This window comes from Cricetulus griseus (genome assembly GCF_003668045.3).
Source record: "Cricetulus griseus strain 17A/GY chromosome 1 unlocalized genomic scaffold, alternate assembly CriGri-PICRH-1.0 chr1_0, whole genome shotgun sequence".
Classification (NCBI taxonomy): Eukaryota; Metazoa; Chordata; class Mammalia; order Rodentia; family Cricetidae; genus Cricetulus; species Cricetulus griseus.
In genome coordinates this window covers 273583952-273611472 of record NW_023276806.1, presented here as the reverse complement: position 1 = coordinate 273611472, position 27521 = coordinate 273583952, and the positions used below count along the sequence as shown (strand labels likewise).

At 39.6% G+C, this 27521-nt stretch overlaps 1 protein-coding gene across 8 annotated transcripts in view; it reads left to right on the top strand.

Annotated features, from left to right (window-relative positions):
* Herc4 (HECT and RLD domain containing E3 ubiquitin protein ligase 4) overlaps positions 1 to 27521 on the top strand; it is a 74783-nt gene that overhangs the window by 44588 nt on the left and 2674 nt on the right. For 3 of the 8 annotated variants that reach the window (XM_027395035.2, XM_027395034.2, XM_027395037.2), the window contains 8 exons: positions 10026 to 10145; positions 15306 to 15329; positions 17784 to 17882; positions 18714 to 18881; positions 19342 to 19485; positions 22284 to 22450; positions 22660 to 22726; positions 26457 to 26539. In XM_027395035.2, the coding sequence (XP_027250836.1) occupies positions 10026 to 10145; positions 15306 to 15329; positions 17784 to 17882; positions 18714 to 18881; positions 19342 to 19485; positions 22284 to 22450; positions 22660 to 22726; positions 26457 to 26539 (872 nt within the window). Of the gene's footprint in view, positions 1 to 10025; positions 10146 to 15305; positions 15330 to 16888; positions 17055 to 17783; positions 17883 to 18713; positions 18882 to 19341; positions 19486 to 22283; positions 22451 to 22659; positions 22727 to 26456; positions 26540 to 27521 lie in introns of those variants that run through there. The other 5 variants (XM_027395036.2, XM_035451756.1, XR_003481096.2 and 2 more) reach the window with 3 other exon arrangements.

Below are 27521 nucleotides of genomic sequence, written 5' to 3'. Positions count from 1 at the left end.
TTGTAACATCATAGCATGGGTTTCTACTTTCTTTACACTTTATGCCTAGGATTCAAACGATTAATTGCTTTTGATTTTCTTTTCCTCTTATGAACTTTTCCCTAAATAGTTCATGAGCCACCCTTCTTCAGTGGACTTACTACATGATTACTCTTTTGGACTCCATTGTCTGCTTATCTTTATTCCTCTTCATACTGGTCTTCCTTAGCCCTGTCTTTTTTTTTTTTTTTTTTTTTTTATCTCAAGAGGAAGGGATGTCTGTGATTCCAGCAGTCTGGGAGCTCAAGCAGGAGGATCATCAAAATTCCAGGCCATTGTGAACTACAGAGAACAACTCTGTCTCAAAGAAATTGGGAGGGAGACTTTTACAATCCCAGCTAGGAATTGAGTAACTGACTTTCCTGCTCAGAAACTTTGGTCTGCAATGAGAACCTTACAAAGATTCTATCTTCACTGTTTTTAAGATAAAAGTTTTAGAATTAGGCAATACTTCTTTTTCAGTCTATGGGGTGTGCTCCTAAAGGATTTTTGGGTGGTTTGTTTTTGTTTTTGTTTTTGTTTTTTTGGAGGAGGGGTCTTTTTCTTTTCTTTTTTTCCCTCTCCAGATCTGTGATTGAAGTGCACATGCTAGGCAGATGTTTTAACCTGAGCTACAGTCTAAACCTTAGTTTTTGGGATTGGATTTTGTGGTATAGCTCCAGCTAGCCTTAAATTCACCATCCCCCTGTCCCAGCCTCCTGATGCTGATATTTTAATATTGTCTACCAAGCTTGGTTCCAGAGCCCATTTTGATGGAGCCATGCCAGATACTAGGATCCACCTTCTTAATAGTTCAAGGTTGGGATGGTGGTGGGGTCTTAACATTGTTTGTCAACAGTATCCAGCATTAGAAATCTCTATATATAATACATGTGAGCATTGTGTATATATTTGTTTTTTTTAAAAGGTAGACTTGTATAGTTGGTATTTTGTCCCTTTTTTAAATTTAGACACACACACACACACACACACACACACACACACACACACAAAAAAAAAAAAAAAAAAAAAACAAAACAAAACAGTTTTGCCAGGCAGTGATGCCACATGCCTACTTGGGAGGCAGAGGCAGGTGGATCTCTTGAGTTTGAAGCCAGCCTGTTCTACAGAGTGAGTTCCAAAACAGCCAAGACTACACAGAGAAACCCTGGCTCCAAAAAAGAAAAAGAAAGAAAGAAAAAGAAAGAAAGAAAGAAAGAAAGAAAGAAAGAAAGCTCAGTATTAATGGTTAGTAAGTTGTAGAGTTGAAGGAGAGGTGCAGATCTGCTTCTCAAGCCTATGCTGTCTGTCTTCCACATTAATAAGTATGATGACATATACTTAGGGGCTAGAGATGGCTCACAACCTCCTGCAACTTCAGGGACAAGGGATTCATTCTAACACCCCAAGCCTTTGGGGTACCTGTACTTTTGTGTACACACACACACACACACACACACTCTCTCTCTCTCTCTCTCTCTCTCTCTCTCTCTCTCTCTCAGAGTGAACTTACTTGATAGAGTACATTATGTATACTGTCTTGTGTCTAGGCTACTTTGTGTGTTTTGTATGTGTATGTGTGGTACTAAGGATTGAGGTCAGGGCTTCTTCACTCGTATTAGGCAGATACTTACAACTGAGCTATGCCTCTTTGTCCACATCAGTACTATTCCTGGACTAGAAATCAATAGAATATATTTTAATCTATACCTTTTAAATATTTATTTTTGTTTGTGTATGTTGAATGTGTGCCAGCAAGCATGTACTATGGTGCATATAAGGAAATCAGAGGACAACTTGTAGGAGTCTGTTCTTTCTACCATGTGGGCCCCAGGTATTGAATACTGGTTGTCAGGCTTTGGTGGCAAGTGCTATTACCTGCTAAGCAGTCTTGGTGATCCTAAGTTGTTAAAGTGTTCTGAAGGTGGAGATTTCATTATCACATTATGTGGATGAGAAGAAAACACTACCTTTGTTTTTGGATTAGATTAGTTATTGGATTAGATAAAAACTAGGTTCTCATTTGAAGTTGTCATATACTTGAAAGCATGCACACACGCACGTAAATTAATTAAAAAAATAAAGACACTGTCTCACAGCTATTTATTTATTCCTTCTCCCTGCTCAATGATTAAGAATTAGGGGCCATTTATCAGTTTGCTCCTTGACCTAACCTAGGAGCAGGATTAGGAAGAAGGAAACATTTTGTGTTCACTGTTCATTTCAGGATGTGCTTGTTCCTCCCGTATGTCATGTCCTTTGGAAAACTTTCTAAGTTGGAAATATTTCCAGTGCTTAAATGGCATCATGAGGAAAATTACCTTTGGTACCTGCTGTCAGGAATGGATCTATAATGAGATAAATAAGTTTATTGGGTAAACCAACAATTGGGTTGGTTTTTGAGTTCTTACACAGTGCATTGTAGTAACACTAGTATGTCAAAAGAAAAAAAAATCACTTGGTATGTCTAGCTTAGGTGCTGTGTATTGTATTGGTTTTCAAACATTTGGGGTAGGGACACAGAACTTTCTAACTGAATGGATAGAACATACATTTTTTTCGCATAGTCACTTCTTAACCAAAATGTTTTATTATAATGTGAAATAAAAGCATTCTGACCAGAATTTAGATTTTATTTTGAGTATTCTTAGTAAAATTATATACAGATTTGTTTTTGAAATTCAGCAATGTGATTTGTCGTCCCCCCCCCCCCGCAAATATTTGAGTGCCTACTGTATGCTTGGGATTTAGTGGTAGGACATTATGTGATTCCCACCTTTGAGCTGGTAATCTAGAAGGATTTTGGATATTATATAGCATAAATGCTAGACAAGGAAAAATGTAATGTACTAACTGAAAGATTAAAGGCTTTTTAGAGAAGAGGTAGCTTTATAAGATAGCTTATAAGTGTGCAGGCCATACAGAGAGGTAGGTGTATGTGTGTGTGCATTTTGTTTGTAAATTTGTAATTCTTCCGAGACAGGCATGGTGAACACACCTTTAATTCCAGCACTTGGGAAGCAAAGGCTTGTGGGGCTCAGAGGCCAGCCTGGTCTACTTAGTGAATTCCAGAACAGTCAAGGCTGTTTACAGACTCTGCCTCAAAAAACCCAAACCAATTTCTTTATTTATACTTGCTATGGATTTATTTTTCTATGTGTATGAGTATTACCTGAGCATTTATCTCCACCAAACCTAGACTATAATCCTGTCTCCACCAAACCTCAGATTGAAATTCCAGGCTATTGCCTCTTCTTTTTATAGCTCTCAGCTCCTGGGATTAAAGGCACGTGATCCCAAGTGCTGAGATCACCTTTGTGAGAGCTGTTTCTCTTTAGGACTGGATTAATTTCATGTAGCTCAGAGTGGCCTTGTACTAACAGAGGTCCATCTGCTTGTCTCTTGAGTCCTGGGATTAAAGGTGTGTATCACCTTTGCCTGGCTCTGTGGCTTGTGGCTAGCTTTGCTTCTATATCCTCAGGTAAGCTTTAATAAATCATAAATATCACCACATATATGGGTCCCACATATGTGTCCAGTTCCGCAGAGGTCAGAATTGGATCCCTTGGAACTGGAACTACACAGGCCTGTGGGCTATCATGTGGGTGCTGGAAACCGAACCGTGCTCTTCTGCAAGAGCACCAAATGCTCCGGCCAAGTTCATTTTAAATGCTAGTTACCCAGTTTTCTCTTTAGTTATCAAATCATTATATCTGATTTAACTATTAGTCATAATTCTCCCAAGTCAACATTTCACTGATTGTAAAGTTTTATTATTTTGATATTATTTATCTTGATAAATGTGCATACCTTAAAAAAAAATTGTGTGTGCCTATGCACACATGAGTGCAGTGCCCATGCAGGTCAGAAGAGGACATTATTGGATTTCCTGGACTGAAAGTTACAGGTGTTTGTGAGCAGTCAGATGTTAGGGTCTAGGAACCAAAATTTTCTTTTTTAAGATTTTATTTATTTATTATGTATACAACATTCTGCTTCCATGTATATCTACACACCAAAAGAGGGCACCAGATCTCATAACGGATGGTTGTGAGCCACCATGTGGTTGCTGGGAATTGAACTCAGGACCTCTAGAAGAGCAGACAGTGCTCTTAACCTCTGAGCCATCTCTCCAGCCCTCTAGGAACCAAATTTATGTCTTCTGGAATAGCAGTGTAAAATATTTACATTGTAAAGAAATACTTATTTCAAAGAGTAATTGGATCTGAATTATTTTTTTAACACGTCATTACATTTAGATTGAAAATGTGATCAAAATATGTGAGCTGGGTATGGTAGCACACACCTTTAATCCCAGCACTTGAATGCAGAGACCGGTGGATCACTGTGAGTTCAAAGCCATCCTGGACTACATAGCTAGAGGTCCTATCTCAAACAATTAAAAAAAAAACAAAAAACAGAAAAGGGGAAAATGTTATATGAGCCTGGTGGCATAGCTGTACTTGGGTAGCTGAGGTAAGAAGATTGTGAGTTGAAGGCCATCCTGGGTAACACACAGATCTTGGTGTTTTGTTTTGTTTTGTTTTGTTCTTTGAGTTTGAATTTATACTTACAAATAAGAGTATCTGAGGAAAACCTGTTGTTACCGGTTTGTTTTGGGTGGGTGGGTGGGTGGGTGGTGGTGGGTGGGTGGTGTGTGTGTGTGTGTGTGTGTGTGTGTGTGTGTGTGTGTGGTGTGTGTGTTTAGTATGATATTGCATGTGTTTTTAGTAAAGGGTGCAGCTAATGATGTTACTATTAAAGACTGTGGGGCAGAACACATAGCTTCTTCTGTAAAGGGATAGGCAGTATCTCACATTTTGATTTCTAATAACAGCTTCATTCTGGTTGCTTTTTCCAAATGAGAACATTGGAAAAAATGGGCAGGGCATTATGGCACAACCCTTTCATCCCAGCCCTCCAGAAGCAGAGACAGGCAGACTTTGCATAGAGTTTGAGGTCAACCTGGTCTGCATAGCTAGTGTCAAGGAAGCCAAGGCTGCATAGTCAGACCCCGTCTCCCTCCACCCACCCCAAAAAGCAGGAAAAGAGCTCAAAATGGCTTTAGTCGGTAAAATAAAGAACTTTGAAAATAAGAGCAGAAGTGTTTTGCGAGAATATTGAATGAAATGATGTACACAAATGGCATAAGGTCTAATGATGGCTATAGCTGAAATACAGTTTGAGTTGGTTTTAAAAAGCAGTCTTAAGTAATTGTCTGTCCATTACAGCACATCCCTCTAAAGATGTAGTGGATAGAGATGGTTTGTGTTAAAGTCTCATTGAAAACTGAACTGTATGCATATCTTTATACCTTTTATTTGTCTATCTGCTCATTTCCTCCTTCAGGGGTTTGTTTTAAAATATCAGAATTGTCCAGTTAGATTTATATCTCTGATTGATGATTTCTTACCTCTTTTCCTTCTTTTGCTTTCTCAGAAGTTCAGGTTTATTAGGAAAAGGTGTTTGTTTCATTGATAGATTGGCATTTGTTTTGCAACATGGTCTCACTCTGTAACCCTGAACTTAACTGTTCAGACCAGGAACTCATGGACATTCTTCTTGGTGGAGTAGGCATTAGCCACCATGCCATCCTATTTAAATGATTTTTTTTCCCATTTATTTGTCTTGTGTCCATGAAACACAGCACACATGTGAAGATCACAGGACAACTTGCAGTAGTCAGTTCTTTCCTTTCCTTGTAGATGCAGAGAATCAAACTCCTGTGACCAGTCAGGCTTGGAGGCGATAGGTCTTGCTGGGGGAGCCCATCTGGCCTTCCCAAGAAGAGGATTATTTGTTGGGGTGTTTTGTTTTGTTTTGAGACTGGGTCTCACTGTGTAACCCTGGTTGAGCTGGAACTGCCCCAGAGATCTGTCTACTGAATGCTGGGATTAAATGCACCATCATTAAATGCACAAGCTCAAGAAAAGGTTTTAATGTAGATTTACTCACTGTATTGAAAGAAGAGTCATTAATAAAGTTACTTTTGTTCCAGCCCTCGTGAGGCAAAGGCAGGTGGATCTCTGCGTTTGAGGCCATCCTGGTCTACAGATCGAGTTCCAGGACAACCTCCAAAGCAATACAGAGAAACCTTGTCTCGAAAAACCAAAATAAATAATAAAATAAAGTTATTTTTGTTGTTTCCCTTAGGAAGTTAGTCTTGTTTAATATGTATGATGAATTAACTATTATCACTGCTTTAGTATTTTTGTTTAAGGAAAACAATTCTCAGTCTTTTCATTGCTTTAACATATTTGTTCATGGTGGGGGTGGGGGGGGTCATGTGGTCTTAAGTAGCCCATATTAGCTTCCCCTCACTAGGGATTTAATACACAAGGATAGCCTTAAACATCTGGTCCTCCTGCCTCTACCTCCTGAGTGCTGTAATCACACAGTAACTCTTTATACCTAGCTCTTCTCCTTACTTTAGAATTTACAAAGAACTAACATGAAACTTCTCATCCTCCCCAACTCTCCCACTACCTGCCATACCAAGAACGTCTTCTGACTTACAGGTGTTATTACTGGCATTTTGTTGTTATTGTTCACCAATTTGAAGTATTGAAAAAAAATTAACTTTGTCCATTTATCTGCTATGGCTTCTGCATGCCTTATTATCAGGAAATTTTGAATCTTACTGATATTCTGCTTCATTTTCCTGCCACTAGACTCATTCTCCTTTATCTTAATGAGCCAACCCAATAATTTTCAAATTTTCACTGTTAGCTCCAAATTATTTCCTCATGGATCAGTTGTCAGTTCCTCAATAAAACACTCCAAACTTCTCACACAGAGGTAAGCATTTATTCTAACTTCAGAAGTGGGCAGTTTCCACCTAGGTTGGCTCACCTAAACAGTTTAACCCTGCTCTCTATTAGTCCGATTTTGTTTCATATATCTTTCATTCTTGTTGGACCAGCTCTAATAAGAGTTGGAATATGTGAATTTTGTCTCCTTAAACTCATGTTCTTCTTTTGCATACAAGTCTAGACTTTCTCAAACTTTCTGTCGTTTTTTTGTTCTGTTCTTCCCAAGACAGGGTGTATCTCTTTAGCCCTGGCTGTCCTGGAACATGCTCTATAGACCAGGTTGTCCTTAAACTGCTGGGACTAAAGGTGTGCACCACCATCATCCAGCCTACTTTTTAAAATCTTTACACTTCTGAATTTTATTTTGTTTTCCTTGTGCTTGTGTGCATTCGAGGTAAGGGGAGGGAGGAAGAGGAAGAGAGAGAGATGCAATAGCATCACTGAACCCAGAACTTCCTGCAGGCCTCTACCACTGTGCTGTATGCCTGGACTCTTCCCTTTTTTTGTTGTTTTTTTTGTTTTTTTTGTTTGTTTGTTTGTTTTTCGAGACAGGGTTTCTCTGTGTAGCTTTGGAGCCTATCCTGGCACTCGCTCTGGAGACCAAGCTGGCCTCGAACTCACAAAGATCCACCTGCCTCTGCCTCCTGATTGCTGGGATCAAAGGCGTGTCCCACCAATGCCCAGCCTAGCAGAATGTTCTTTAAATCATTTTTTTAATACAGAGTCCAATTAAATTGTGCTGTTTACATTTGTCAAGTCTTGCTGGGTTTTTTTTTGTAGTCTGGGGTCATAGTCTTTTTCTTGATTTATCTAGCTCTCTTTTTATTCTCGAACGTTTTATAGTTTTCATTGGTTTTTATATATCCTTTAAAAAATACCTCTAGGGCTGGAGAGATTGCTCAGAGGTTAAGAGCACTGACTCCTCTTCCAGAGGTCTTGAGTTTAATTCCCACCACATGGTGGCTCACAACCATCCGTAATGAGATCTGGTACCCTTTTCTGGTGTGCAGATATACATGGAGACAGAATGTTGTATACATAATAAATAAATAAAATTAAAAAAATAATACCTCTAGGAAGCTAGAGAGTTAGTTTAGTGGTTAAAGCACTTGTTACTCTTGGTGAACCTGGTTCAATTCCCAGCACCCACATGGCTACTAACAGTCATTTGTAACCCAGTTCCAGTGGACCTAACACTTTTCTTCTTGATTTCCATAGGCACCAAGCATGCACATGGTCCAGACATACTTATAGGCAGAATGCTCAAATAAAATTTTGAAAATGTTCCTCAGTTTTTCATCATTTTATTGGTATATAGTTTAAATGTTCCATTTTCAAAGCTTTCTTGGTAGAGAAATTGAGTTGAAAATTTTAAGTATTAAACTTTTTACACCATGATGGGTAAATTATTGATTCTGATAATTCTCTCTCTTTTTTTCTGATAATTCTCTTATAGGAGTCATTAGAAGTTTGTGTTTGTACATCCCTGTGACTGGCTTAGTTTAAGTCTGTTATGGAAAGAAAACCTACTTACTGTTCCATCCTTTGGATTGCTGTTTGTTGTTGTGCCCTCCCTTAGTCTTCCCATCCATACTCATGTTTAATTTTTAAATTACATTTATTTATTCGTGTGTCCATGCGTATGTGGTTCTGGGGAACTGAACCTATAGTGCCTGTAAGCTACTGAGCCATCTCTCTGGTCTGTGTATTCCTGTTTTAAGGGGAATTTTTGTGACTGAGGCTTTACCCTTTGGTTTTCTTGCTTTGGTCATCCTAGTAATACTGTTCTCTAAGTTAGGACTCTGTCTGTTGAAGCTGCTGCCTTTTTTTGAGGTGTAGTTTCTCATCACGTCGCTGTCACTGAGAAGAAACCTGTTTTCTTTTTTCTTTTTTCTTTTTTTTTTTAATATTGCGTCCCTGTCCCTCCCTTCACCCATATACCTTAATGATCTACAGTGTTTGTTAAGTAGTTGTTTCATTATCCATGGTCAAGAGTTTGTCATTGTTACTATCAGGAGGATGACTTGGAAAGCATCTTTTATACCTACCAAAAACAAACAAACTTGTTTTTGTTGGAAGTGCCTCCACTACCTTGGGATGCTCGGCAGACAGATTGTAAGGATTGATTCTCTGCCTCTACCACATGGGTTCCAGAAACCCAAATCAGGTTGTCTGGTGTAGCAGCAGGCTCCTTTACTCCCCAAACTATCTTACAGGACCCAGTCCCTCCCCCTCCCACTCTTTATTTTCTTTACTTTAGAATCCCTGCCTCCTTAATTTCTATTTACTTGTCCTTTTGAAGAACTGTGGTGAGTGTTGTAAAAAGTTCCACAATGAGGATTTTTGTGATTGTGTCCTTAATATGGTGCTTGTCTATCCTTTGTGTTTTCTGCAAACCATAATTTAGTTTCTAACACTTGATTTAGCTTAGTTTGCTTGATTAAAAAAGTATCTACTTGCATTCCATCAGCAGAAGATATGTCACTGTCCCAGTATTGGTTAGGATGTTACCCTTCACTAGGGGACTACCTTTTCAAGTGTACTTGCTCTCTCCAGTGAGCCTGCAGCCTAGTTTTGGGTTTTTTCCATCCTATTCATATACAACCTTACATAATTAGGGACTGGGGAGATTGCTCAGTGCCTAAGAACACTTACTGCTCTAATAAAGGACCTGAGTTCAGTTCCCAGCACCCATGTCAGGCTGCTCTCCATTGCCTGTTACTCTAGCTCTAGGGGATCTGACCCCTTCTGGCCACAAAGGTACCCCATACATATGGTGTACAGTCACATAAACAAAACTGAAAGTAAACGAATAATTAAAAGGCTTGTTTAATCGGATATTAAATAGCAAAACATTTATCGGGCATTAGTTGTTACTGTTCAGGTCCTGTTTGTCAGCTTGAGGTTCATGTAGTTTCTGATTTATACATTTTACAGTGTGTTGTGGTTGTAAAGGTACTTATTTCTAGACTTGGAATACAACTAGATGTGACAAATGTTTTGTGTCCCCCATTGCACTTAGTAAATACATAGTAGGCACTCAGTAATCTTTTTTCCATAGAGTATTAGCTAAAGAAATCTCCAAATCCTTTTTTTTTTTTTTCTTTTTTCTATTTAAGAGCTGTTTACTCTCTGCTTTAGGTACTGTCTAAATTTAATGTTAATTATACTTCTTCCCTTTTTTTTCTCTTTTAGGTAAATGAGAAAACAGGACAGCTTATACAGTATGACAAATTTTATATACATGAAGTACAAGACCTGATAGACATAAGGAATGACTATATCAACTGGGTCCAACAGCAAGCCTATGGAGTGGTATGTCTCTGCACTTGGAGATTGAATTTATGTGCCATTTGTTAAAATGCAAAAGAAACATTTTGAAAGCAAATAAGTATATTCATGACTTCTATTCCAAACACATTATTTTCAAATAATATATTGCATACAGGCAGATATTTTTCCCAACACCAAACCAACAGTACAGATTGCATTTTTTTTAGAGAAAATGGAAGTGTGGCTTGAACTTTGAACTCTTTTGTTTCCTATAAGGTTACCTCTTCTCTAATGTTCAGAATAATAGATTGGATCTCTCAGGAATGCTATGTCTGCTTCAGAAGCTGGAGAGATCCCTGGGGCCACTGAATCTGTATTTTAATTTTATTTCAGATTATTAATATATGTCCATATGGATGAGCTTCTTTGCATGTAACCCAAGGTCTTTAGTAACCAGATTTTTAGTGTCCCATGAGAACCAAACACAAGTGGCATGCACCTGTTGTCTCAGCACTCTACCCCTGGAGGCACTGAGTTCTGAGCTGGCTTGATGGAAAAGTAGGAAAAGTAAAACCATCTATAGACAACCTGTGTTCCATCCAAGCTGAGATAGATCCTATCTCCATGTGATTTCTTTTTAGCTAGCCACTCTTTGTTTCAATATTTGCATGAAATTTGGTAGTCTTGTCATCCAAGCGCATCTTAGTACAAAGCCATGATGATATCAAACTAAATCTCATTAAGGATCTATTTTGCTGTTCACTGTTTTCTGATAAAAATGAAGTAATAGAGGACTGTAAATTTTTAGGGTTTTTCTGGTTTGTTTTGTTTTACTTCTCATTCTTTCTGGTCTATAATATAGTTCCTGCCTCCCCATTTATAAATGAGCGTGATATTGAGTGATATTATTGCAAGAAGCCGACTTTTCTTTTTTGGGTAGGTGGTGATTTCGAGACAGGGTTTCTCTGTGTTATAGCTCTGGCTGTTCTGGAACTCACTTTATAGACCAGGCTGGCCTCGAACTCACAGAGATCCACCTGCTTCTGCTGGGATTAAAGGGCAGAAATTAAATGTGTGCACCACCACCATATGGCCGTTTTTTACACAGCCCTCCTTGGGCTGGAATTTGTCAGGTAGACCAGGCTACCTTGAACTCAGCAGAGATCACCTCCCTCTGCCTCCAGAGTTCTAGATTTAAAGGCTTGTGCCACCACACCTAGCTTAGCTTCCTTCCTTCCTTCTTTCCTTCCTTCTTTCCTCCCTCCCTCCCTTCCTTCCTTCCTTCCGAGAGCTCATCACACTTTCATATTTACACAGAACTTTTTTATTTTGAGATCCCTTAGAAGTAGAGTTATAGATAATTGTGACAAGCCATCATGTGGGTGCTGGGAATTGAACCTGGGTCCTCTGGAAGAGCAGCCAGTGCTCTTAACCACTGAGCCAGCTCTACATTTACATAGAACTTTTACAGACTTCTCTTTGAAGTTACAAAAATTAAGATCCACATTTCACTGCTAGTCTTAAGGCTGAGTTGGGTGTCATCTTCACACAGTATTAGTAAAGTTTTAAAGACTGTCCTAAAGATATTCTTGCTATTTTGTAATATGTGTCCATTTCTGTCTAAGCACAATTATGTATGTATATATGTACACATATTTATTTACTCACAAACATACGAATGCCAGTTTGGTTTATGGGGTCCTGAAGTTGTTTTTCTGAAGATAAGTTCTTGCTATATCCAGGCTAGATTCAACCTTGGGAAACTTCTGCTTCAGCTTTCCAGAGCTGAGACTATATCCTGTGTCACCATTGCAGCTTGTGTAAAGAGTTGTGATGAGGGGATAGAGAGATGGCTTAACAGGTTAGAGCACTAGCTGCTCTTCCAGAGTACTTGAGTTCGATTCCAGCACCCATATAATGACTCACAGCCGTGTGTAACTCCAGCTCTAGAGGATCCAGTGGCCTTTTCTGCACTCGTACACACACTCACTCTTAGACACATACAGGGTTTAAAAATAATAAGATGCAATTTTAAAGTATTTTTATTATATGTATGGGTGTTTTGCCTATATGTATATCTGTGCTCCACTTGTGTACCTGGTGCCTACTGAGGTCAGAAGATGGTATTGGGTCCTCAGGAACTAGAGTTATAGGTGGTTGTGAGCTATCATGTGGATGCTGGGAATTGAACCTACGTGTCTAGAAGAACTATTAGCTGTTGAGCCATCTCTTCCCCCTTTTTCTTTCTTTCTCCCTTCTCCCTCCTTTCTCTCTCTCTCTCTCTTTCGAATTATGATATGTGCCACCGAGCTGGCCCATCAGGTAAAGGGCATGCCACCAAGCCTGATGACCTGATTTGAATCCCTGGTACCCATGTGGTGGAAGAAACTGACTCCTACAAGTTGTCCTCTGATCTTCATACATATTCTGTGGCGTGCACATACCCCACACACACCCCACCCCCCAACACACACACAAATGAATGCATTAGAAATAAAACTTAAAATTATGACCTGGGTATGGTAGAATATACTTATGCAAAATGATCCGAAGTTCACTCTGCTAGGTCTATTTCAAAAGAAATCGAAAGATCCATGCTGGGTTTGTCACATTTGAATAACATGGAGATTTGAGTTAAGTAGCTTTTTGGGTGGGTGAGGGTTATGGTTATGTTTTTTGTTGTTTTTCTTGTGTGTGTTTTTGTTTTTCTTAATGTTATGTATTTCTAAGTCCTAAATGTCATTCATTCAGTATTGTACTGTGTGTCTAAATTTGTCCTAGGGAATTAAATTGGATAGTGATTGAAATAGCAACCTGGCATGCTCATTAGTATGATAGATGGGCAGGTGTAACATCAGAATAGACCAGCATTGGGAGGACACACTGATATTTAACTTACCCAGGTAGGGAGTTTCTTCTCAATTATCAAAGCATGTTAGAATGTAGCCACCTACAAAATTGGAGGAAAATCATGTGGAACTGTCCTTATTTCTGATAACATTTGCCAAGGCGGAACAGAGTATGTTCCTCTCTGTTCCCAGGTTCTATCATTTGTTGTAAGGTTTCATAGAACTCAATGAACTACTACACCTGTTAAGTGCAATTTGTTACAGAATGAGAGAACAAATTAAAATTGGTCAAGTGAAGACCACCAGGAAGACTCTAGGAGAGGTATCATAAATGGGTACCTGGCATTAATAGTGCTCAGAGGATTGCTAAGCACTGAAGCTGACTTGTGCCCAGTGTTTTTATTGGGTGTTTATCACTTCTCACACCGTGGCTAACTTTATACTTTGTGTATATGTGTGTTTTGCCTGCATGTATGTATGTACATACACACACACGCACGCACGCACGCACGCACGCACGCACGCATATGTGCGTAAATATAGAGGTCAGATTTTGCCTGCAAGTGTGTATATGCACTGTGTTATGTTGGGCGAGGTGCCTGTAGAGGTCACTTTTGAGGCTCCCTGTGGGTGTTGGGAACTGAACCCCAGGCCTCTGTAGTAGTAGTAGTAGTAGTAGTAGTAGTAGTGGTAGTAGTAGTAGTAAGTGCTCTTAACCACTGAGCCTTCTCTCCAGTTCCATGTCTGAACCTCCTAAAGGCAGAACTGATATCAGATGGCTGAAGTCTGCTTCAAAAATCTTATTTTTACATTGTCAGCAGTTAAAGATCCCTGTCATTCCAAAGACCCATAATAGCCTAGGACAAATACTTTAAGTTTGGATAAAGTTAATTCTTCACTACAGTAGTCACCAGGTATAAATTTAGGAACATATTTTTGAAGACAGTAGTATTTAAAGTCTAAATCCTGAGCATATATGGTATGAAAACATTCAGTAAGAAAGCATGTAACTTAGTTGGTAGAGTGCTTGTCTAACGTGTTGGAAACCTTGGATTTGATACGCAACACCAAACAAAACTGCATGATGGCACATGTCTACAGTAGTAGAGGGTGGGAAGGTCAGAGTTAAAGGTTATCCTAAATTGCATACTGAGATCAGGGCCAGCCTGAGATACATGAGATCCTGCCTAAAAATGTTTTTACATTTGTAGGCTGGGATATATGTAACATTGGCTTAGTATGTGCAAGGCCTTGGGTTTGATCCCTAGATTTGGAAGGGAAAAAGTACACATTGCTTTTCCTAGCTTCTTAAGTAAGCTTCCATTATTTTTCCTTCATAAATATTCATTTACATCCGGGGCGGTGGTGGCACATGCCTTTAATCCCAGCACTTGAGAGACAGACAGAGATAGTTTGAGGCCAGCCTGATCTACAGAGCAAGTTCCAGGAGAGCCTCCAAAGCTATAGAAGAAACCCTATGTCAAAAAAATCTTTAAAAAAAAAAAAAAGAAGAAGAAGAAATATCTTGTTTTTACAATTTAGCTATCAGTATGTTCTATGTTGTACTTCTTATTTTAAGTTAATGTTCTCAAAACACTAAGAGAGCTGGCACTTGCTAAACAAACCTAAGCACCCACAGTGCAAGGAAGAGAGCCAACTTGTACAGACTGTTTTTCGTGACCCTCCCCCCATAGGCATACCTGCATTCTCTCACAAAATAATAACAATGACAAAAAAAGTAAGGACACAGACTGAGTATGAGATTTAACTTCAGTACAGGAGATAGAGGTGGTCTGATCTCTATCATAGGCTTACATAGTAAGTTTCATTCCAGCCCTAGCCATACAGCTAACTCCTGTTTCAAAAAGAAATTTTAAGGGGGAAAAAAACAACCACTATAAGATACCTTACATCTTTCTGATTATCTGGCCCATAACAGTTTATATGGCAGCTTTCCTCTCCTTTTGCTTCCATGTAGCATTTTAATATACTAAGCATTTTGACTTCATTGAGATTAGTCAATCCATTTTCCAGGTAAAGATACAGCCATGAAGATATACAAGGCTAAGAATTAGTTTACTGGTCTGTGTAAATTCTGCAAGTGGGGAAACTTAGTTGTTGAAAGCAGATCTCATTATGTTCAAACCTATTAGTTTCATGATACAGAGTACCCAAAACTCTTAGATATAGACATGGAAGTTGCTTGTGGGTCGGTGAACTTTTTTGTCAATTTATTTTCTACCTCATTAAAGCAATATTCAGCTGTAGCAAAATATGTGAACTCCTTCTTGAATAGAAATAGAATACTAACATTGCTCTTTCCTCATTGTTGCATTCTGTATTGCTGTCTTAGGATGTCAGCCATGGATTAACTGAGGTAAGTTTGGTGCAATAAAGTCTCATATTCATGAAGTATCTTGTTTTTTTCCTTAGTGAAGAGTCAAATTTGTGTTAAGTGTGATTTTTATATTTTAATGTGGCAGTGCACTTAATCTCAGCAGAGGCAAAGACAGGCAGATGTCTGAATTTGAGGCCAGCCTGGTCAAAAATCAAGTTCCAGGGAAGCTGTTGCTGGGTATGATGGCATGCTTTTTTAATCCCAGCACTTGAGATGCAGAGGCAGGCAGATATCTGAGTTTGAGACAGTCTGGACTACATAGTGTGAGGTTTTTTGTTTGTTTTTTTCTTTTGGTTTTTCGAGACAGGGTTTCTCTGTGGCTTTGGAGGCTGTCCTGGAACTAGCTCTTGTAGACCAGGCTGGCCTCGAACTCACAGAGATCCGCCTGCCTCTGCCTCCAGAGTGCTGGGATTAAAGGCATGCACCACCAACGCCCGGCCCCATAGTGTAAGTTTTATCTTAAAATTTTATGAATGCTTATCTAATAGAGCAGAGTATTAAAGAAGCAAATTATCTGCTTTTTTAAACTAATAATTGCCATCAAACAAAAATGGTTCTTGTGTTACTCTACATATCATGTGTTACTTTGATATGTAGAGTTCCAGTACTTGGAGCTGAATAATGAGTGACCCTAAGCTTTCTTTTCAGAACTGGCTGGGGATATTATGTTACTTCTTTTATGTTGTGATGTTAAGTTTTGTTTTGCTTTCCTTTAGGCTTTACTTGATGTGGTTCTCCTGAACTAAGGAAGTGTTAGCTTATATTATAAACGATTGTTTGCTTCCTTGGGCAAGTATCACATAAAATTATGCAAAGATAGGACTGGTATCAGGGATGGCTCAGTGCTAGAGTTCTTCCTGTCACGCACAAGGCTCCATTCGAAGTCCCCAGCACCATAAGATTTTGTGTTGGGGGGCTGGAGAGATGGCTCAAAGGTTAAGAGCACTGGCTGCTTTTCCAGAGGTCCTGAGTTCAATTCCAAGCAACCACATAGTGGCTCACAACCATCTCTAATGAGATCTGGTGCCCTCTTCCGGCCTGCAGGCATACATGCAGACAGACATTGTATACATAATAAAAATCTTTTTTTAAAAAAAAAAGATTTTGTGTTGGGGGAGGGGAGATGAAAACACAGTTTTGAAAACATGATTAGGATTTGAAATATTGCAAACACATAGACTATAGGACGTAAACCCTATGGGGTCACCTAAGACCTTCAGAAATATCAGGTATTTTACATTACAATTCCTAAGCTTAGCAAAATTACATTTATGAAGTAACAACAACAAAAAATTATGGTTGGGGGTCACCACAACATGAGGAACTGTATTAAAGGGTCACAGCATTAGGAAGGTTGTTAACCTCTGGGCTAAACAGAGATCCTTAGTGATGTATAGAAATGGAAGACTCAGGAACAGGACCTACATGGTAAAAGGAAAGAACTAAGTATTGCAGGTAGTGCTCTGACCTCCAAATACACTTGATGGCATGCATGCATAGATAAGCACAAACTACAACTTAAAAGATTTTTGTAAAAGTTTCAGCTGTGTGGCTCAGCAGATAAAGGCACCTGTTGTCAAGCCTGACAGCCTGGAATCAGTCCATGGGACCCACCTGATGGAAAGAACTCACCTCTGACCTTCACGTACATGCTATGTATGACATCAGCATGCCCAAATACATACTCATATAAGGATTTTTTAGGCAAGTATGGTGCACTTGGAAGGCAGAAGCAGGTGGATTTCTGAGTTCTGGGCCAGCCTGGTCTACATGCATATCGAGTTCCAGGGCTGTGTAGAGAGACTGTGTCTCAAAAGCCCAAAACAAAAATCACCTGGGGGTTACTGTTTTGGTATCTTGTTTACATTAAATTCCCTTGTGGCACACAACATCATCGCAGCACCTTGGAGGTGAAGATGGGAAGTTCAAGAGTTTTCGGCCTGCCTGGGCTTAAACAAAGAGCCAAGAATGGAGTTCAGTGGTTGAGCACTTTTGAACACTCACAACACCTTGAGTTCATTAGCCACCTGTTATTTGCAGTTTTATGGATTCTAAAAGTATGCGATTTTCTCTTGGTTTATCCTAATACTGTGTATAATTCTTTCTTGGTTTATTCTAACGTTGTATACAATTTTTAAAAAATCCTATAATCAAAAATGAGTGACCTGGGTGGTGGTGGTGCACACCTTTAAACCCAGCACTTGGGCGGCAGGGGCAGGTAGATCTATGTATGTGTTCGAGGCCAGCCTGGTCCACAGAGTAAATTCCAGGAGAGCCAGGGCTACACAGAGAAACCCTAAACAGTTTTTGATCATTTCTAACCATGCCAGTGAGGGAACAAAGAGTATGATTGATGATCATCTTTACCAAAGTTGACGTCACCCACACACCACAACCAGCTTGAACTAATAAGTTAATTTTTTTTCTTTTCAGTTGGCAGATATCCCTGTGACAATTTGTACATATCCATTTGTATTTGATGCCCAAGCAAAAACTACTCTGTTACAAACAGATGCAGTCTTACAGATGCAGGTAAATACTATACAATGCTAATTTGATATGTGGATGCTTTTTTAATATTTGAAACACACAATAACCAGTAATGTATGGGAATAGTATTGTAGACTGTCCTTTGCATTATACTCAAAAATACACAAATATGAAAGTTGCTTGTTTTCAAAACATAGCTATGTTAAGTTTCTGCCTCCAGGTCCCTGCCTTGAGCTCCTGTCCTGGCTTTGATTTGTGTAGGACTGTAAGCTGTAGAATAAAAAAAAAATTCCTCCCCACACCCCCAAGAAGGAACTACAATAAAAATAGAGCAATGTAGCCTTTGTTCATGTTATTTGAGAAAAGATGGAAGGAATGAAAGGTGAGATAAAATCAAACTTGGAAGCACTTCATCACTTAAATTTAAGAGTTTGAAATTCCCTGGAGCCTGCCTGGCATGGTGACATACCCATTTAACCCCAGCTCTGAATTCAGAGGCCAGCCTGGTCTAAATAGCCAGGTCCAGAACAGCCAGGACTACATAGAGAGACCCTCTATGAAGAAAGGAAGGAAAAATGTCCTTGAGGTTGATCATAGATTTTTTTTGTTTGTGTTTTTCTTTTCTTTTTTGGGGGGAAGGCGGGGGTGGCTCTTGTGGGGGAAGAGGGAGGGAAGGACAGGTTCTCACTGATTGGCTAGCCCAGGATAGCCTCAACTGCTGAGTTCTGCCTCCAGAATAACCTCTTTTCCTTCCTTTTTCCTTTTACAATGTGGTTTCTCGTTCATAATGAAGATTTTAAAAACTAGTTAATGGAAGAGGCTAGGTAGGTTAATGAAACTGTCTCAAAGTAAAATTGTGATTTTGTTTTCTAGATGGCTATTGACCAGGCCCACAGGCAGAATGTCTCCTCTCTTTTTCTCCCGGTGATTGAGTCTGTGAATCCCTGCTTAATTCTAGTGGTTCGAAGAGAGAATATTGTAGGAGATGCAATGGAGGTCCTCCGGAAAACCAAGAGCATAGACTACAAAAAGCCACTCAAAGTAAGTGAGCACCTCTTTACGTACATTGGGACTTTTATTTAAAAGTTGTTTCGGGTCTTTTTTCTTTTTCTGTGTAGCTTTGGAACGTGTCCTGGAACTCCTCTGTACTGGCCTTGAACTCACAGATACCCACCTGCCTCTACCCCTTAAGTGCTGGGATTAAAGGCATTTGACACCATCACTCGGTCTCTTTCAGGTCTTTTTAGGCTTGTGTGTGTGTTTAATGTTTTTGTGGTTGTTGGTTGTTTTATTTCATTTTATTTGTATGTTCTGCCTCTTTGTATGTGCACCTTGTGTGGCATGATGCCTGGAGCAGTCAGAAGAGAGGGTTAAAGGTGTGCGCCACTGCCTCCCAGCTAAATTGCTAAGACTTATTAGCAATGAACAGCTGTAACAGGATCTCTGAAATGTACTTCCATTTCTTTACAGTCTATTCAGTGTTCACATTCCCCTGTTTTAGGTTATATTTGTTGGAGAAGATGCTGTTGATGCAGGAGGTGTACGCAAAGAATTTTTCTTGCTCATCATGAGGGAGTTATTGGATCCTAAATATGGCATGTTTCAATATTACGAAGATTCCAGGCTCATTTGGTTTTCAGATAAGGTAAAGTGCCCATTTACCATAGTTTTTTCTTTTTGTTTGTTTGTTTTAGTTTTTAAAGACAAGGTTTCCCTGTGTAGCTTTGGAGTCTGTCCTGGAACTCGCTCTGGAGACCAGGCTGGCCTCGAACCCACAGAGATCCACCTGCCTTTGCCTCCTGAGTGCTGGGATTAAAAGCATGCACCACCACTGCCGGCCAGTTATTTCTTTGTATCTTTGATTCTATACCCTATGTATCAAATTGACTCAGGAAGATGAGATTCCTAACATGTTTTGGTCAGAGGTTTGCTTTATTACAACTCGAAGTTAGGAACACAACCCTGATTTTTATACATTTAAAATTAAGAAGATAAATTGAGAAACAGTCAGCTTAAAAATAGTCCCGATGGATGGTAGTGCCTCCTGCCTTTAATCCCAGCACTTCGGAGGCAGGGGGGTAGATCTCTGAGTTCCAGGACAGCCAGGGATACACAGAGAAACCCCATCTCTGGATAAAAGAAACAAACTGAATTTTCCTTCTGTGTATTTCATTTTGAAAAACCGATAATAAGGGTGAATTCATTTAGCATTAGAGATTATTGATGTCTGTTACAAGTGAGATTAAGGGCCGTACATCATAGTGAGTCAGATCTTCCACCACACATTTTCATGTAGGAAGCCGCTTGTTGGCTGCTTTTGATGTGTATGCGACAGAGGCAGAGTTGATTAGTTACAAGGACCCTGTGTACAACGAAAATTAAGATATTTACTAGCTGGTCTGTGTGTGTGTGTGTGTGTGTGTGTGTGTGTGTGTGTGTGTGTGTGTATACACAAATACATAGTCTTTGTTGCAGGAGGCTGGCTGTCTTGTGTGATGGTAGCAGTTATTGATATTCAGTGCCTAGGATAATTCTTGAGGGATAATAAAATAATGCTGCTATAATTATTACACTATCTTGCATGATTTTTATAGAGGAAATAATCCTTATTTGGTAGATGTCTAGTTCACCAGGAAGGGGTTCTGTATGTTCAGTTACCTGTTCTTTTTTTAAGATTTTATTTATTATGTGTACAACATTCTGCTTCCATGTATATCTGCACACCAGAACAGGGCACTGGATCTCATAACGGATGGTTGTGAGCCACCATGTGGTTGCTGGGAATTGAACGCAGGACCTCTGGAAGAGCAGTCAGTGCTCTTAACCTCTGAGCCATCTCTCCAGCCTCCAGTTACCTGTTCTTAAATAGACCAAATGTTCACTAGAGTCCAGCAATAGTTACAGTGTAGTATTTGATATTGTGTTTCTAAGTTTGTTGCCATTGTTTTCTTTACTGATACTCACATTGTCTTATCTTGTCTATTGAGGCTTCAGGGTATTGCTTGGCACCTTGTTACACACCCTTAGGTCTCTGGTAGTTTCACTAAATGTCCTATACTTTAAAAATACAGCCAAACAGTGGCACCAATTTTATGCAAATGAAAATACATTTTAAGTTATTGTTTGATTTATTTATCTTTAGGATATAGCCATGTAGATAAACACAACCAGTGATGTTTGCTGTCATTTGAAATAGTTATACTCTATTATTTTGATTATTATGATTATTCTATTAGTGAATACATATTTAGGTTAACATAGAGGATTCTTTTTTGAATTGGTTACTTTAGTGTAATTTACTTTTATAAATCTATAATGTGCCATTATATAATCAAATTAAGCAATAACATAAATTGGAAGAAGCCAAGCTTTATGTCATTTTCTCTCTCCTTCTGTAAATAACTCATTTGGGTTTTTTGTTGTTGTTGTTGTTGTTGTCCTGTCTATCTATCATCTATCTATAATGAGGTCTCTGTGTAGTCCTGGCTGTCCTGGGAACTCAGTATGTAAACCAGACTGGCCTCAAACTACTAGATCCCCCTGCCTATGCCATTGTATGCCATCACCACAGCTGAGTTTCTCATACTTTGAGTTTAGCCTCCCAAGTTGCCAGGATCACATGGGGGTGCACCACAATAACTATGAATGCATGTTGTACTTAGGTATTTTTGTTTTTGTTTGAGACCTGGTCTCACTGTGTATCTCTGACTGGCCTGAAGCTCCTTTGTAGACCAAACTGGACTCCGACTCAGAGAGCCACTGGAATTAATGGTGTGCTCTGCCACTGTCAGCCTTGAATTTAAGGGGGGAAAAAAGTTACTGTTTTAAGGGCTGTGTTTATGGCTCAGTTGTTAAAGCACATGCCTTGAAAGCATATTAAGCATATATAATATAATATATATTAAATCTCCCCCCCCCAAAAAAAAACCAGCTTGGAGAAAACAGGATATAATAACTCATACCTATCTAATCCAGTGCTTGAGATGTGAGTCTTAGGACAGCTTAGGCTCCACTTGGACTTCCAGTTCTAAGCCAGACCATCTCAAAAACATGTCTCAAAAAAAAACCTAGGCATGGTGATAAATGGGACTTCAGTGCTAGGAAGGCAGAGGCAGAAGATGCTTGTTTCTGGGAGGAAAGTCAGTTGTGAAGCCATGTGTCTGTCTGTAGTCCTGATTCCATTTGCCAATGGAGACCAAGATGCCCTTGAACTTAGAGATCTACCTGCCTCTGCCTCCCACATGCTAATGGTGTACATTAAAGGTGTGCATCACCACTCATACTCATGGCTAATAAGCAAGTTTTTAAAAATAATGTGTTGAATGAAAATGTGCCCAGTTACTATTGTGCCTTCAGAATTTTTCTGCTATGGAGAATGTGTTTTTCTACTAAAAATTGGAGTTTTTAACTTGGAATAGACATATTTTTTCTTTGTCTTTTTAGACATTTGAAGACAGTGATTTGTTCCACTTAATTGGTGTTATCTGTGGATTAGCAATTTATAACTTTACTATTGTGGACCTGCATTTTCCTTTGGCTTTATATAAGAAACTACTGAAACGGAAGCCATCCCTGGATGATCTGAAAGAGCTGATGCCAGATGTTGGGAGGTCAGTGTTTAAAAATGCTTAGGGTAAGTAGGTCTAAGACAAGAGGAATGTACAGAAAGCTTTCCTCCTAGAAATAATCATGCTTTGTTGATGTGCTAACATTTTTTTAAGTAAACAATGTTTCATCAAAGGGAAGTCTAACATATATGGAATTGTCAAAATAACCTGTTTTACTTTCAAGAACCTTTTTTTTTTTTTCTTTCCTGCAGAAGCATGCAGCAGTTGCTGGACTATCCAGAAGATGACATAGAGGAAACATTTTGTCTGAATTTCACGGTAAGATGAACAGAAGTCGGGTGACCTTACTTCACAGCTACACTTTAGGATTTCTCTTTTCCAATGTGTGTATATAGAAGTTTAAGCTGCTTGTATGTCTGCGCATAGCATGCATGCCTGCTGCCCATGGATGTCAGAAGAGGGTCCCCTGGGACTGAGTTACAGATTGGTTATGAGCTACCATGTAGATGCTGGGAATTGAAACCAGGTCCTATGGAAGAGCAGCCAGTGCTTTTAACCACTGAGCCATCTCTCCAGGCCTATTAATAGAATTCTTAACTCTGTACCTAACATTTACTGAGCATTTGCTATGTGCCCGCCACAAAACATGGATCATTTCATTTTATTCTCAACAGTCCTGTAAGATTGTTTTTATCCTTAATGTACAGATAAAGAAAACTGAAATAATTGCATGTCAGTCATTATTCATCAGCTCTGTGATTTCAGTAGTTACTAATCATAATTTTAAGGGAAGTAAATTCAGGACACTTACTCATTTCTGAAGTTTTATCTATAGGAATGACTAGAGATGGAAAGATTAGCAAAAGAAAGTATTACTAATAAACTTAAACTGCTTTGAACTCCTCCAGTATGTGTTTCACATTGAAGTCCATCCTTGACTCTTATTGTCATTTCTGTCCTTTCACTATGGATCCAGAATTGAACTCATGCTGTCAGGCTTGCAAAGCTAGCACCTTCACCCATTGAGCCATCTTGCCAGACATCTTAGATCATTATAAGACTGGAATGTGAATGGTGTATTTGTAAGGAAATCTGATACGTGTTTAAGCTGAAGTAAAAATTACTTTTTTTGCCTCACAAGAAAAATCTTCCTGTGGGCTAGAACATTTACTGCTTTTGCCAAGGACTCAAGTTCAGTGTCCAGCACACTGTTTGGAAAGCTAACAGTTGCCATTGACGTAGCTAACCTCTGTTCCCCACAGGCACCGGCACTTAGGGGCACATACCCTCACACAGACCTACAGACCCAAGTTGAGGGCTTCTATTTGGATGACCCCAAATATAGAGTACTTTTATGTTTGGGTGCTGTATGAGATCAAAGTCCAGCTTGATGAACCTGTGAATTTTATTGGGGTTACTTACAGGAGCAGAAATGACAGCAGCATCACCAAGGCCCACCCCAGCATGAGTGACAGCTCACAAAGCTAGTGACCTAGAACACAATGCACAGCCTGCAGGCAGTTTAACAGGTTGGAGAGTGTCCTTTCCAGGCACCTCTCCTCTAAACCTCTTCCAGACAACTTGGTTGTTTCTGCTGCTTCCAGGCACCTGGTCTGCTCTGAGTGTTCTTTGCAGAGAACTACCTGGCTGTTGTTTACCTGCTCAAGGAGCTTCCCTGCCAAATGAATTATTTCAGTCTCAGGGGAAACTCTGGGCAGTGGGCAGAATTAGATTGATAGGTTACTTTAAAAACAAACAAACAAAAAAACACAAAAATCTGAGAACTATGTTTAAAAAAAAAAAAACTAGTTAACCATGGGGGGCAGGGAACTAAGCTGGGCATTGGTGGCACACGCCTTTTATCCCAGCACTTGGGAGGCAGAGGCAAGCAGATCTTTGTGAGTTCGAGGCCAGCCTGGTTGACAAGAGCTAGTTCCAGGACAGCCTCCAAAGCCACAGAGAAACCCTGTCTCGAAAAAAAAAACAAAAAACAGCAACAAACTAATAATAGTAACGAGGTCTCAAGGTGCACACTTCAATCTCGGCACTCTTAAGACAGAGGCAAATGAATCTCTGAGTTCAAGGCCAGTCTGGTCTACATGTTGAGTTCCAGGAGAGCCAGAGCTACACTTTTTTGGGAGGACGGGGTGCACTGATGTTGAGGAGGAGGAGGGGGGGTCTTACTTAGAATGCTTTCCTATTTCTATGAAATTTTGGTTCCCCTTTTCAGTGGATTCACTTGTGTCAATTTAAGATTCCTTGACTTTTTTTAAACAAGTATTTTATGTGCATTGGTGTTTTGCCTGCATGTATGTCTGTATGAAGATTTTGGATCCCCTAGAACTGGAGTTACGGATAGGTAGTTGTGAGCTGTCATGTGAGTACTGAGAATTGAACCATGTACTCTGTAAGAGCAGCAAATGCTCTTAACCACTGATAGGCCCAATTCTTTGACTCTTTGTTAACTAAAATATTGAGTTCTATAAAGTTTTAAGTTCTAATTATTTATCAGTACATATATTCCTATATATTTAGGGACATTGATAAACCAAACATTTCTCCAACTGTCCTGTCGTAGAGATTCTCCATACTCCTTTTATCTCTTGCACAATAAAAGCCATGAGAACATCATTTCTCTTTAAAGAATTATTAATTCTGTGTGTGTATGCACAGGCATACACACTGAACATGTAGAGTTCAAAGAAGAACTTAGGGGGTCAGTTCTCTCCTCCCATGTGTGGGGCTTAGAGGTTGTACTCAAGTTTCAGGTTTGGCAGCAGGTGCTGAGCCACCTCAACACCTCCTGAATTATTTGTGTGATGTGTGTACATTGTTTTTCCATGAGTGCACGTGGAGGCCAGAGGGTGGCATGTCTTCCTTATTGCTACTTGTTTTTTGAGATGGGATCCTTTAACTCACTGCATTTGCTGGACTGGCTGGCCTGATCTGCCATGTCTGCCTTCTCCACATCTAGTCTTGGTGTTGAGGATCCAACTCAGTTCCTCATTCTTGCAAAGCAGGCACTTTATCCTCTGAGTCATTTCTTTAGCTGCTAACTTGACTTCCTTTCCAGCTTATTCCTCTATTTATATAGTTCTTTGCCTTTTTTTTTTTTTTTAAGAGCCTTCTGCCATGTACTTTCATAAGTTTATTATTTACTTCCCCGCCACCACCTCTTTTTGAGACAGGGGTTTTGTTTTGTTTTGTTTTGTTTTTTAAGATTTTATTTATTTATTACGTATAGTCTTCTACCTGCATGCCAGCAGAGGGCACCAGATCTCGTTATAAATGGTTGTGAGCCACCATGTGGTTGCCGGGAATTGAACTCAGGACCTCTGGAAGAAGAGCCATCTTTCCAGCCCGAGACAGGGTTTCTTTGTGTATCCCTGGATGTACCAGAGCTAAGTCTGTAGAGCAGGCTGGCCTTGATGGATCTTGCCTCCCAAATGCTGGAATTAAAGGCGTGTGCCACCACTGCCAGGCATTTTTACTTTCTTATTTATCCTTCTGTTGAGTTGATGTATGTGGTAGTGTAGTTTTGTTGAGATGATTCCGTGTATTGTGGTCAAATTGTGTTGATTTCTCCTTTACAACATAGTGAACCGAAAGCAAGAATGTAACCCCATAATGCTTTGTGGATACAAAAATAGACTACTAGGAGAAATAAAAGCTTTTAAAATAATATGCCACCTTATAAACCAAGTTAATGTGTAACTAAAACCTGTTACGTGAGCAGGGCAGAATATGGGAAAGTTTTCGTCATATGGAAACGTGCATTGTGCTGATGTTAGCAGAGATAGCTTAGTCTCCTGAGGAAAATGTCCTTCCTTCGATTTTGTTACATTCTGAAGCCGTTTATGAGAAATGCTCAAGTTGCCAACTACTTGGTAATGTATTGGGGGTTGCTGAGGGATATCAGACCACTGGAAAAGGTGCCTAGTTGTGGCTCTAGTTGCTCTTTTTAGCATAAATTTGTATATTTGATGAGAAAAGAGTGTTAGGTTTAAAAGTTTCGAGCCTGACATTGACCTTTAATTTTTTTTAATAGATCACAGTTGAAAACTTTGGTGCAACAGAAGTGAAAGAGCTGGTTGTGAATGGTGCAGACACAGCTGTTAACAAACAAAATCGGTGAGTGGATTGCAGTGGCCCAGGCATTTTCTAAACCTGTCACAACAGTATTGTAGGTTGTGTATGGCGGTGAACACCTTTATTCCCAGCACTTTAGGAGACAAAGACGGGTGGATCTTGCTGATTTAGGCAGGACTACATGATGAGACCCTATCTCAAAACAGTTCAAAAACAAACAAACACACCGTAATTGAATGTTTAGTGGGAAAAGTAATAATAGGTCTTTATAGATCATGAATAAAGGAACATAAGAGAAATGAAACAACAGCAAATATGGTTTGAAAGGAAGTGGTGGCAATTAATTAATAAATCCGAGAAGCTATGTAAGATGGACTTCAGAAACCACCAGTTCAGTTTGCAGAACAGCAGCTCAGACAGAGTCAGACTCACTCTTCAAAAGTGAGAGTTGCTGGAAGCAGGAAGATTGGCTTTGGTAAAGAATCAAACTGAAACCTTTCCTTGGGCTGAAGAGATGGCTCAGAGGTTAAGAGCACTGGCTGCTGCTCTTCCAGAGGTCCTGAGTTCAATTCCCAGCAACCACATGGTGGCTGACAGCCATCTGTAATGAGTTCTGGTGTCCAAGCACATAAGCAGGCAGAACACTCTATCTACAATAAGTAAATGTGTGTGCTGTAATTTTAAAAAAAAAGAAACCTTTCCTTACCATGTCTATTAACCCAGCATTGTCCCTGGGGGCATATGGTTGCCTGTAACTCCAAAATTAGGTGGTCAGAAGACAACCCAAGAGAATTCTTTCTCTCCCTCATCTGGCTGGGCAGCAAGTGCATTTAGCCAGTAAGCCATCTGACCAGCTTTGCTTTTTTGTTTATAGTTTCCATGATATGAGAGGCAGGAAAAGAACACACATTTGAAAAGAAACTATTAGCCTGGCAGTGGCAGCAAAATGCCTTTAATCCCAGCACTCTGAAGGTAGAGGCAGCTGGATCTCTGAGTTCAAGGCCAGCCTGGTTTACAGACTGAG